Genomic DNA, 12,305 nt, shown 5'->3' with positions numbered 1-12,305 from the left:
TTCAATAACAGTGCTGACAAAAAAATAGAATTCATGCAATACAAACAAATAAAAGTTAGAATAATTTAACAAGTGGGAAAAAAAAGTCGACAAATTTTGTTCGGGAGGTTGCATGTAGAGCTTGTATGCAGAAAGGAACTGGTCGACTCAAGAAAATTTTGCTATCATCGCCATCACTTTGTTTTCGCCAGCGCCTTCTGTTTGGTGCGCTCGTTTTTTCGGTTAGGCTAATCAATCTCCCCGGGGTTCCAAGCACAGTTCCGCCAGACGTTGTTCAATTTCTGCGTTCTTGCACGATTTGTGCGAAGCGTCCATCATGTCTGAGACTGATTGGGACACCGTCACCTACCTGCGCAAGAAGCCCATGAAGGCCAGTCAGCTGCGCTCTCAACAGGTGATCAACGCAGCCCAGAGGCAGGGAGTGCCGATTGAGACCACGAAGAAGTTCAACGCCGCCACGAACAAGAAGACCGTGACGAGCCTAAACACGGCCAAGTTGGACCGAGAGACCGAGGAGCTGCACCACGACCGCATCGGCCTTGACGTGGGCAGGCTGATCCAGCAGGGCCGCCAGGGCAAGGGCATGACGCAGAAGGACCTCGCCACCCGCATCAACGAGAAGCCGCAAGTGATCAACGACTACGAAGCCGGCCGCGCCGTGCCCAACCAGCAGGTCCTGGCCAAAATCGAGAAGGTGATCGGCATGAAGCTTCGCGGCAAGGAGAAAGGAATGCCCCTGGGCGGCGACAAGAAGAAGTAGCTGCTGCCGCTTTCAGTGCGGCCCCCCATTTTCCCCCTCTCTCCGCTTGCGAGGACAATTGGGTCTTTTCGGTACTTGTGGGCGTGTGGAGCCGTTCGGGAGGAAAAATAGAGGCCCTTCATTTGTTCGGTTCGAAGGTGGTTCTTATTTTGTCTCGTTCTGCATAGTCGAATCGAGCCCGTGCATGACGCAACACCGGGCATGAATATTGTTAGTGAAAAAACCTGCATTTATATCTCTGTGCCCGTCGTGCGTCTCGTCTGTTTCTGAAAGTACATCGCCTCTGCAGATTCTGAGAGATTACTCTATGAAGACGAACAGACGAGAATTCATTGCGTATTTGTGTCTGGAGTCTCAGAGGATTGAAGCCCTTCAGTTTTACGCTTGGTAAAGGCTTTTTGCGTGCTTTCTCGTTGTGTGTGTGCGTGTGTCTACAAATTATCAGCCAGTGCTGCTAATTTTATTGCCAGGAGATTAATAGTCTTGACAGCAACAGCATTTCACAGACCTGGCAGTGAGGTAAAATGGCAAGGAACACATTACCAGTCAACCGGCAGTTGTGCTGTATTTCTGTACGAGGTCACGGCCAGCAGGACAGAGCTCGCCTGGGGGCATGGAACCGTGGAGTTCCCGTACATTTAATTCGCAGGGGAAGGGGGGGGGGGCAGTGGACGCAAAATGGGTCCCCAGGTGCGAGACAACCAAGTTCTTGCTGCAAGAGCTTGCTTGATATCTCGTGAGGAGAGCCTTCTGGGTCTTAGCCCAAAAGCATCCACTGCTTCAAGGAGCAGCAGCGCATACCACGTCTCCTTGGGGGAGGCTACGGTAGGGGCACTATGCGCCACACATGGCGGTGCACAAACATGTCAGCAGTGTAAAAGCGCACCATTGCCACCAGCTGCCACGTGTCTGTTCAGAAGTGAACCCCCATGACCATGTGATGCTGCAGCAAGCACACTGTGCAGCTCGGTATTTGCATTGGTGGCAAGGGGCACATGCCACCTATAAAGGGACAGACAACCGATTTTTGTAAAGTGCATGTCGTTTAACTCGTAAAAGCCAGCGTTTTATATACTGGGATAACCTCAAGGAAGTTTCAAATAAGCAGGCGGAAATAATTTTAATTTTGCACCAGAATTTTTAGTCTGACATGTAGTGTCTAAGCGCGACACCTTTTTACGTGTCCAAGCAACTCCGTCGATTTCAACGCGCTTCAAAAACCACACGAAAGAATGGGAAAGGTTGCACGATATCGTTGTTTTACCGGGGACAAGTTTTTAGATCCTTCTTTTAATCTCGCATGACATTGCAGGCATGCTGTCGTATGGCGCACTATCACTAGTTGCCAGCATTCCTTTTGGCGGGACACGTCTGGCTGGCAGGTGAAAAATTCTGATTTAAATGTTCTTCGGCGCTATCAGCAAAACCGTTTCGTGTTATGGTGTTTTCAGTGAAGCGCTTTCTTTTGGGATAAAGAAAATGGGGCAAAAATTGGTTGTCTGTCTCCATAATAGGATGTTCAACAAGCAGTACCAACTAGCCCACTCGTGAATTGTTAAAATTGTGCAGTATCCCAGTCTTTCTGAGCATGAACGTGCTGCACTTTGCTCTCTTGGTGTTTGTGAAGTAACGACTTTATTCCATTTACGAAGCCAGGAATCCATACACACAGCAGGTCTGCAAGCTATTAAACTCGTAGGACATGGTAATGATAGGCCACTAATGATGGGCATTGAAGCGCATTTCCTTGCCATCTAGCCGACTTCTGTGACGTGGCAGTGGGGGAACGTTTCTGCCCGAGCTTGGGTGCGAGTTAAACCGGAATGCTGATGTCTTGGTGCACCCCGCCTCACTGTTGCAAGGCAGCGAGTCTGTTTAGTTTCGCTTTATTCCGGTCTACGATGGGGGGGGGGGGGGGGGGGGGGGGAATCAACGAGGAGCCTGACCACATTCCAGCTCCTCAGACGGGGCCGTCGGTGTGCTTCTCGAAGGTCTTCTTCTGGGGCCGCTGGCTGCTGAGCATCATGTGCTGCACGCTGGGTCGGTAGGCGGGCGGCCGCATCTCCTCCTCCAGCGTGCAGGCGGTCCTGGTGGGCGGAGAGAGTGCCAGGTACGTCGCCCGTATCACGTCCACGTCGCGCCTGATCTCCGCTCGCATCGCCAGAGGGAGGGCCGGCGGTGCGTCGAACCGGAACAGGAAGTAGCTGCAAGGGAGAGGTGGTCGCACCCAAGTGATGCGGCAGCTTTCCACATGGTCCTCCCAGGGGCACGTTTTGTGCAGTAGTTTAGCCTAAGGCTTTAAAGGAGCCATGAAGAGAAAACACAAGTTTGGTTCATTCAAAAGATTGTCTCGTTAGAATCATACTGACACCACTTTTAACGTACACTTCGCTCAAATATGCTACATAATTAGGAAAAACGGGAATGGTCATGCGACCCACCAGCTAATTTCCCGCAACAGAACCTATGTCGTCACATGAGCTAAGCTCTGCGATTGGCGGAGGCTGGCAGAAGCAGACGCAAATTAGGTAGAACTTACAAACTAGACGAACGAGTGATTTGCGCTTAAATTTAGGGCACATTCTTTACAAAGCAATAAGAATGATGGGACAAACAGTGGAAGTTACGAAAGCACATGTAAACATAGAAGTACTGATGCGTTCTGCTGTTCGTACTGCGCACAGCATGCTTGGTTTCGCTGCACAGCACTACGGGGCTTGGGGTTGTCTCAGACGACACTGGCCGATTGACGCAAGCAGCGGTGTCTTACGTGACCCCATTTGTCGAGCGAGCACTGTTTCAGGGAACGAATATTTTCTCCCAGAACAAAAACAAGCCAGGTTTAAATGCGGGCAAAAACAAACCAAACGCTTGCCACGGTATGGTGGCGCCATCTGGGTTACGGAACGTAAAGAAACGCGGGAACAAACCAACACCGCTGTATAGGGTGGAGACAACCTTTGAACGATCCCGTGCCGCCGCAATTGGGCCAACGGGCTCAACGCGTTATTCTTTTCGTTTCCCATGAGACCTAGCAACGCGAAACAGACAATATGATTCAAACTTCTTCAGTAAACCGCGTTGTGGCGATAATTTTAGCGCGGTTTTGACACAATGACTGGCTTCGGCGGCGAGCGAGCAACCGAAAATGGCGGCGCCAGCGTATACGTGTGTCTACCCTGTACGGCGGATGCGTGAATGAAGGTATTCTAGGCTGCAGAGCGGTCGGTTTCAGTGATGTCACTTGGGACCACGAAAACGCACGATTGAGCGGGAAAATCAAAATTTTAACCTAAATTGTTTAATTTCTCAGTGAATAAAGCACCGTTTGTATCCGGACAAGCGCTGGGGGCACTATAAAACACGAAATCTTTCGAATAAAACCAACTTGCATTTTCTCTTCATGGCTCCTTTAAGACGTGTCCACCTGCGAGTGCAGGCCCTCCAAGTAGCTGTTTATGCAGCAAAGCATAATCCCACATGTGGTGGATGTCTGGAGCCACAGTGGCACGCATTTCTGATGTTCCTGTTGTGTAGGCATCTGATAAATTTTCTGTCTGCCTCCGACTGCCCTAGCTTGCACAGTGGCGAGGCGTTATTCCGCAGACCTGCACTCCACAGCATATGTCCCATGATGTTTGTGAGACACATGGTGATTAAGAGTACCACTGCCCCCTGTAATAAACTATTGACAGCCATCCATGTGCAAGGTCAGTGCTCTTCCATTCACCCCAGATGCCAACAATGTAAAAATGGTGAGTACGTTGATTGTAGGGTTTAACGCGTCGATGCAACGCAGCCGATGAGGCGAGCCGTAGTGGAGGGCTCCGGATTAGTTTTGACCACCTGGGGATCTTTAACGTGCACGAAAATCTCGTGCACCCGGGCGTTTTTGGTTCTCGCCTCCATCAGAAAGTTGTGAGTACAGATAACATAACTGACCCCCCAGGCCATCTGAAGACTAAATAAACTTGCAAAACGTACATTTTATTCCACATGGTTCTGGGCCGTGTGTTGAGGCTGTTTTGTAAAGAGCAGCACAAGCGGACAGGGTGGTGCACAGGTCTGCAGGGACGCAGCATGAAGGGGGATGAACGCGTGCACTTCGGCCCGGTGATTTCCACTTTGCGAGAAGGCCTTTCCTTGACATAGAACTGAAGAGGAAAATCAAGATTGCGTCTCTGACAGTCTATGGCAAGTGCGAGGCTGAAGAGCTCAATTTTCCCCTTGTCCTGTGCGACCAGTGGTTCACTTCGCTGTACCGTCAGGAACTGGCCATGTTTAGTTCAGTCCGTGTGGAGGTGTCAGCGCTAAATTTGGCAGCTACTCGTGGAATTTGCGAAAGGTGGCTACTGTGCGTTCAGTGCCAGGCGTCCTCAAGCAATAGGAACCAAGACTGATGGTGCTACAGAGGCCGTGGAATTGTTTTGTACGAACCTTCCGTGCCAGTTCGTTTGGCCGTGGCGGCTCATCTTGATGGGAAGCTCCTTGGTTCCCAAGTTCTGAATGTAGCGTAGAATCGCCCCGTTGTTCAGTATGTACTGTCCTGTACGTCTTAGCGCACTGACGAGCTCAGGCTGGAAACAAAAAAAGATTCAGTGGTCAGTGTTTGAATGCGCACGGAAGGCTCTGATCTAGCACATACGCGATGCTGGTCTTGGGACAAAAAAAAATCCCGAGCGCCTGTATGTTTAAAAAAGACTGGTGCATTAGCACAAGTTGCTGAATGCATCGGATTGGGCGCGATTTATGATTACTCGTGCCAAACAAGTTCCCCGCACATTTGTGGGCTCGCTCGACACCTTTCACGTTGTAGGAAGTCGGCTTCGAGTTTCGCTTCGACAGCGTGCACGTTCGTGCGCATCAGGCACGGTCCCCACAAAAGATTTTATGTCCTAAGCTCTGTGCCTACACATCTAACAGCTTTGTTCACAATAAAGGATTCGCTACGATGAGCTTCGTCCGCACGCGAGAAATATCACTTACTAGTTCGTTACAGCAAAGTGCGGGTAATCTGCGAACTTACTTTTGACATTTGGCGGAAGATCATAGTCATTTCGTAGGCTGGCATTGTTGGGTGTGTGTGTGATTTACCTTGCCTGTAATTGCAACATAAACATACTAGAACACTTTACACGACCAGAAAATTGAACGTAAGGTCACGGCCTCCTGTTTCAGTCGCGTTCTGACCATGCGCTTAGCATGCTCAGGGTCATGATGATGAGCGTAATGGCGTAATGTTAATACAAAAATCAGACGTAAATAAAAATTTTTACGTAATGTCAAAAACAAACATTTCCATTAACCCTGTTATTATTACGTTTTGACAGTATGTAAAAAGTTTCATGTGAAAAGTAGCATCATCGCCTTCTTTACTACTATTATGCCTGCGGCGTCACCCCAAAGCGGGCCTGCCTTGCCCTCTCTCACTGCATCTGAATTCTGTGTGGTGGCGCAACCGACCAATCCTCCCGCTTACAGGCACTGTACCGCTACCGATCCTCTCCCGCTAGGTCGCATGGTAGCAGACGATCCACGGGCAAACCGTGCACAGAGCATTCCCGCTTTTTGCCAGTGAACGGCTCTTCATGTTACGTATTTTTCACAATATCTGTGAGCATACCTGCCGCTGAATTCGTGTAAGTAATACCTGCCTATTAAACAAGCGACGATGTTTTGCTTGTGAAATTTAAAACCGAAAAATACGTACGTTATTGTTGCCGCCCATTCTTCAGCGTGCGGAAGAAGGATCCGGATGTCTCCTACCAGGAGTTTTCAGTGAACGAAGCCCCGAGAGCACAACGGGTAAAGAACATTTTTAGAAAGAACAGGGAACCCAATTGCTCAACGTCCAGTTACTCGATGGTCAGCGGTCTGCACTTTCGGTCGGAAGACTTTCGGAGTAAGAGGAAAGGAAGTAAGATGCTGTGCCTAGTGTTTTTCCGCACTACCATTCGCACATGAGGCCGGCACCGAAAAGAGAAGCAAGGAGCGATGTCAGCTAGCTTCAAAAAAAAAAAAAAAAGCGGAAATTTGCACCGGCAAGATCGGCAAGATATCCAACGCAGCAGCTAGTGCGACTGCTGCTTGCCTTGAAGTTTTCTGATGCGATGCTTTCAGATCGTCGGACGCTTACGAAGCCCCTTAAAAGCATGCTTGAAACACAGCATTGAGCTCATCACATCAATGCCAGTCTTGGTGTGTGAAAATCCCGACGAAGATATATGGTGGAACTATATATAGAAGCTAGGTTTATTAGGCTGCTGCTGACCAGCCACACATTTTGATAAGACCGAAAAGAATGCAGTGAGAAGGATATATATTACACAAAGCCCCTCTCACAGAAAGTTCTGAAGCTTTGAAAATCATTCTTCCACTCACATAAAAAAATTCCCCGCATTTCCCCGAGGGGAAGAATGTGAAAGCAGTGAAAGTGCGAATGCACGAGTTGAATTTGCGCGGTTCGGTAATGTTCGCGAAAGAGAGATCACACACACACACACAACTACAAAGAAAGAAAGATGCATTTATTCACAGACACCTATTTGTGTTGTCGTTGTACTTGATTGCTAGAGCGGATCTCAGATTTGAAATTTCGTGTCAGTACTCCTTTAAGCGGGTGCATTAGCCCTTCTCACGCCAGATTCTTGGCCAATCCCCCACGTGGGTATGTGCCATGTCAGCGGCCAGGCAGCGCGCGCCCATCTCCCCCCGTTGCCAAGGAAGACGAGGAGATTCCTGGCCAATCCCCCACGTGGGTATGTGCCATGTCAGCGGCCAGGCAGCGCGCGCCCATCTCCCCCCGTTGCCAAGGGAGACGAGGAGCGCACGCACCCGCAGCTGTTGCTATGCGGACGGCGGCGGACGCTTCAGGCTCGCTTAAGAAGTGCATTCGCACTTAAAACGTATCTGCTGTCCGTCTTCTCATACCGTAGACTGGCAGCTTCACGGCTGCTGTTTCATGCGTGGAATAACGCGACTTTTCAGAACATCTGAGGGCAGCAAACGGTACGGAAAAGGGATTACAGATATATGAGTTGCAGCTGCCTATTAGAAGTAGCCCATAAATGCGCCAGAAAACGACAACACCGATATGCAATTAAAGCGGGCCGGTAGACTGTACGAGCGAAAGAAAATCTGTTCCTTTAATGATTGCACAATAAAGCGCTCTGGAAAGGAGCAAAGTTACCTAAAATGTCAACAAAAACACAGGCAAACAAATTTTATCTTAGAATGCACTTCAAACGAAAACAAAATCGCTCACAAAAACACGGCATCAGCTGACGCCGCAACCCCGCACCCGGCACCGAGGATTGGTCACTTGCGCTACCACGCGGTGGGTGATTGAAATAGGTCAGCGATCTGGCAGCAATGAGAACCGGCTCGACGCCGCAGGCATTGAAGTAAAGGAGGCGATGGTAGGCGATGGTAGGGTGTAGCATCAGTCAACGTTCATAGTTACTTTTTCAGTTCCGTATCTCCCCGCCGCGGCCATGGAGAGAAGGCGGCCGGCCGCGACTCTCGCCACCGCGGCGCTGCGGTTGCGAGTTGCGCTACGAAAGCGAGCGTCGTCTGCTAGCGGGGAGCGTTCCGCTCGGCATCACCGGTCCTCACTTGTGGCTGCGTACTGCAACAGAAATAACTGTTCGCAGACGTTTCATCATTTTGTTGCGGCCGTTGCAGTTCGAGATCAATTTGAAACGGGTGGTATTATGCAAGGAGTCGTGTACGTACGCCCGGGGATTTGAAGCGGTGGCTTAAATATCAAGAACGACAGTGTTTTGAATGAACGTTCGCGTAGCAGTGGCTGTCAAGCGTGCACACAAATTATCTTGCCATGCCAATTGCGCAAATTTATTGCATCATGAATGATATTTCCTCACACGACTGTTCGAGGAGCTTTCCGTTTTGTCGACAACATAGGTGGTATCGTGCCTCATAACAACGCCCCCGCTTTCATTCCGGCCGCGTAAAAAACAATCTGCCTGAAGCTGGCTCAGTTCTTTTTCGAGTGCGGCCGTTATAAAGTTGGCTGGGAGCCGTATTATCGCACTATTCTCGACTATCTGAGCAAAATCGGTGCACTGCAGTGGAACAGGCGCCTCATATAGTTGGACAACTCCTCTTGTCGCTCCATGGGCAAGTGCTCTCCTTTTGTAATCACCTAGCTTTTGCGCACACGCTGCCGTTGCCTTTTCTGGAGATCGCCGCCGAATCTTCTTTCGCAACAAATTAAGTTGCTAGGAAAGTTGGGAGAGTTTACGGAGACTGCACCTTCCTTCAGTGTAAGCCCGGTCGATCTCGGCGACTTTACGCTAATGATACCTATACTTCTTCGCAACGTCCTTTTCGAGAAAATGAAGTCCGCATGCCTTGCGCGTTTTCCTTAGCTCTTTGACCGCGCGGGGAAATATGGATCTGATCGCGGCGCTAAAAAGTGACGCTTCTGAGTGTTGCTTCTGCATCTGCTCGTACAGCCAGGTGCGGAGCACGTTGGCATTGCGGTAAGCCAGGCTTATAAAAAAACACACAATGTATTGACGGAGCCAACGAAATCCTCGATGAAATCGGCACTGTTCAATAGCGTCGCAAACTGCACGCACTGAAAGGGCAAGTTTCGCGCACAGGGGTAAAAAACAAACGCAAACGAAAGGAAGAAACTTGTAGAGACGCGCAACTACGCCGAAACTTTGAGCTCAGCCGACTGGAGCACGCGTACATGCTCTTATGGAGGAGTGGACTCGGAAGGAACCACTACAAGGAGCAAAAAAAATTATTGCCTTTGTTTATTGTAGCAGTTGGCTTCCAAGAATGTACACAATTTCCATGTGTGCGCCCACGTCCACGCACGCACAACAAACATATGTGGAGCGCTGCACTAGGAAAAGTGGTTTTCGCCGTGCTGCTTCGCTCGGAAGGAAAACATAACTGAAACCGCATGTGAGCGCCGGGGTGTCAGCGCGCAAGAAAAGATCGGTGCGCATGAACCTAGAACAGGCAAGGAGAAGAATAATCAGCACGTACCACATGAGAACGTCGACTTGCCGGAGCGCGCGTCAACGCTGTGCAAACGCAGCGCCCGCGCGCGCGAGAGAAAATAATGGCAGAGAAATACAAGAACCCTCAGGAAAAAAGCAAAAAAAAAAAAAATCTACGTGGTGTAACACGTTACGTATAGGGCTGGTAGTCAGGTGATTTTTTTCGCTGTTGGACTCCTTCGCCCTGATGCAAAAAGTACCGGCCGTCCCGTAACGTACGTTCCGCCCCGGCATCTTGGGTTGTGACCAGCTAGCTCTGGCTGGGTACTCGAAAAGAAATAACTGTTCTCGGAAGTATAGCTCAACGTTGTTGCCGCGCTATTCCAGTTCGTGATTTATTTGAAACGGGCCTATTATGCAATGAGGTGTACGTACGCCCAGTGGTTTTTGGAGGGGGATAAAATACCGATAAGAACGACAGCATTTTAAATTAATTTTTACGTAGCAGTATACAGCTGTCAAGCGGGCACACCATTTCGCTTGCCATGCCAATCGCGCAAATTCGTTGCAGCACGAATGATATTTCCTGATAGCCATGCGCAGCAACTGCATGCTTTCTTTATGAAAGACATCCGTGTGTCCTTTGTTGTTCCGAAGAAATCAAATTGTTTCGCTGGTTAAAGCTAACCCAAAATCCTGGATAAAGAGGAAGTTTTGTATTGATATTTGAATTGCATGTTTTCCGGTTAAATTATTAGCATTAAGAATTTTTGTTTTTGTTCACTAGTCTGTTTTATTTCTGTAATAGTTCTTTAGCATGCGGATCTATATACATTCCGTCCTCTTCCTCACAGTTGTACATTTAGTAAAGGGCACGTGCCCCGTGCACGAGGCATGTGCCCAGCCTTCTCACAAGCATCACTGCTAAAGTGGGCTGTAAAATCTCGTACAGACGACTGCGAATTAAGCAAGTCGGCATTGCACCAAACCCAGCACATGTCTTCACCCGCAAGGGCGAAGACGAACGCAAGCGAAAATAAGAAACTCGTAGAGCAGACACGCAACTACACGGCGACCGCAACTTTGAGCCCAGCGGACCGGCCGCGCACGCCTTCGGCGCTGCCGCCGGAGCCGCCGCCGCAGCCGCCGACACAGCGCAACTCGCGACCGGAGCGCCCTCTCAGCGCCTAGGGTAAACTCGCGCCCGCTTCGGAAGGCGCAGTTCCGAAACTGAAAAAGTATCTATTGGCGGTGAGCGCGAACACAGGCGGCGCTGCTAAGCGCGCCTCCGTGACGTCAGCTTAGGGATTCTCGCATTTGTCGTCTGCTTCACTCAGGATCGCTCTCCCTGCTGTTTCTTTGCGCTCGGTCAACGTCTGATGCTTGTCCGCACCAGAATTGGCGTGTGGGTAACTTTTTATCATAATAATAGGCTTAAAATCGCATACACTAGCTCACGGTGTCAATTAAAGTATAGTTTTGGATACCGCTACGGGAGAAACATTGCCGGCGCCACCCCATTCCTTCCGAAGCCGGTCCTGTGCGGAGCGCGAAGAGTCGGAGCTGGGCGTCAGCTTCTCAGTTGCGCACTGTTTCGAACAAAGGGAACAGTCAGCTGCTAATAACCGACAACAGCGAAAATGGAAGACCAAAACAAATTCTAGGCCTTCAGGGCTGTCGGCTTTGGCAGAAGGCATCACGATTCCCGGTAATCATATGTAAGGTAAAACAGTTTTTGCAACCTTGCCGAACGCTCGAACACGTTTTGTCACATCACTTTACGTTGTCAAGACATGAAAGTTTGCCGACATGCACTATAGACTGCAAAAATTGTAGGTTGAGTTCCAAATAACCCATTGTGTATATACGCGCGTGCTGATTCTATACCAGGCATCTAACCAGTATGGAGGTTTATTGAGCAAAATTAGTCACGTCTTCGTTAAATTTATAGTAACACATATATGTTTGTTAAGACCTGGAGGGATATTTCGGAGCATTTTGCACAGCCATATCTTCCCGATATTCGGATATGCGTTATAGGAAAACTGCACTCAAGAGGAGGAGGAGGAGTAAGGGGAGGAGGGGAAAACTTTGTTTAACAATTAAATTGATCTGGTTAGTGGGCCGGGTCCTCAGTCCAGGACAAGAGAGTAAAAGTAATTTTCTTCAAATCATAGAACGCCATCCCGAGTAGAATAGGATTTGTTTTTCGCGCCTGGAAGGGTTGAAAAGCAATAAAGAGCTACTTTGAATTCTTCGGTTTCGAGTCGTGTAATAACATTTATTACGTTAGTTAGCGAGTATATCATGCCTTCAACACCGTAATCATGTCATCATTGTTCGAGTTGAGAGTCAGTTCGTTATGATAACGATATAATTACGATAGAAATTCGGAGCACGAAAGCCGCCTTCGAGTACTGTGGACCACGTTGTTTAGGGCGATCGCGGTGGCGTAGCACAAACCTTCTCATTGTATTTGCATGTGAATAAACAAAGCACGGCGCTGCGGATATGCACCATCTTGCACGCAGCCGTAATGAAAGCCAATTTGTGAAGAAGGGAATGTA

General features: G+C 49.2%; 2 protein-coding genes across 2 annotated transcripts; one reads left to right on the top strand and one right to left on the bottom strand.

Moving 5' to 3' along the window:
- Positions 1-169: 169 nt before the first annotated feature.
- On the top strand, positions 170-892 carry LOC144151530 (endothelial differentiation-related factor 1 homolog). The gene has a single exon (XM_077682620.1). The coding sequence runs from the start codon at positions 317-319 to the stop codon at positions 758-760; it is 444 nt and encodes a 147-aa protein (XP_077538746.1). The 5' UTR covers positions 170-316; the 3' UTR covers positions 761-892.
- Positions 893-2,680: 1,788 nt separating this feature from the next.
- On the bottom strand, positions 2,681-5,985 carry Mrps6 (mitochondrial ribosomal protein S6). The gene is made up of 3 exons (XM_077682621.1): positions 5,787-5,985; positions 5,198-5,337; positions 2,681-2,964 (listed from the first exon to the last, which is right to left on the bottom strand). The coding sequence occupies exons 1-3, from the start codon at positions 5,829-5,831 to the stop codon at positions 2,721-2,723; spliced, it is 429 nt and encodes a 142-aa protein (XP_077538747.1). The 5' UTR covers positions 5,832-5,985; the 3' UTR covers positions 2,681-2,720.
- Positions 5,986-12,305: the final 6,320 nt, after the last annotated feature.

This window comes from Haemaphysalis longicornis, unplaced genomic scaffold, assembly GCF_048455015.1.
Source record: "Haemaphysalis longicornis isolate Haplotype H1 unplaced genomic scaffold, Haemaphysalis longicornis Haplotype H1 scaffold_9, whole genome shotgun sequence".
NCBI classification, from domain to species: Eukaryota; Metazoa; Arthropoda; class Arachnida; order Ixodida; family Ixodidae; genus Haemaphysalis; species Haemaphysalis longicornis.
The sequence above is the reverse complement of the archived record's forward strand: the minus strand, read 5'-3'. Positions and strand labels throughout refer to the sequence as shown.

Excerpts from the sequence above, each read along its gene's own strand:
- Mrps6 (XM_077682621.1), bottom strand. The coding sequence starts at position 5,831 with ATGCCAGCCTACGAAATGACTATGATCTTCCGCCAAATGTCAAAA. Across the intron at positions 5,338-5,786 it reads TCTTCCGCCAAATGTCAAAA|CCTGAGCTCGTCAGTGCGCT; the intron begins GTAAGTTCGCAG and ends TTTTGTTTCCAG. Across the intron at positions 2,965-5,197 it reads CAAACGAACTGGCACGGAAG|CTACTTCCTGTTCCGGTTCG; the intron begins GTTCGTACAAAA and ends TCTCCCTTGCAG.
- LOC144151530 (XM_077682620.1), top strand. The coding sequence starts at position 317 with ATGTCTGAGACTGATTGGGACACCGTCACCTACCTGCGCAAGAAGCCC.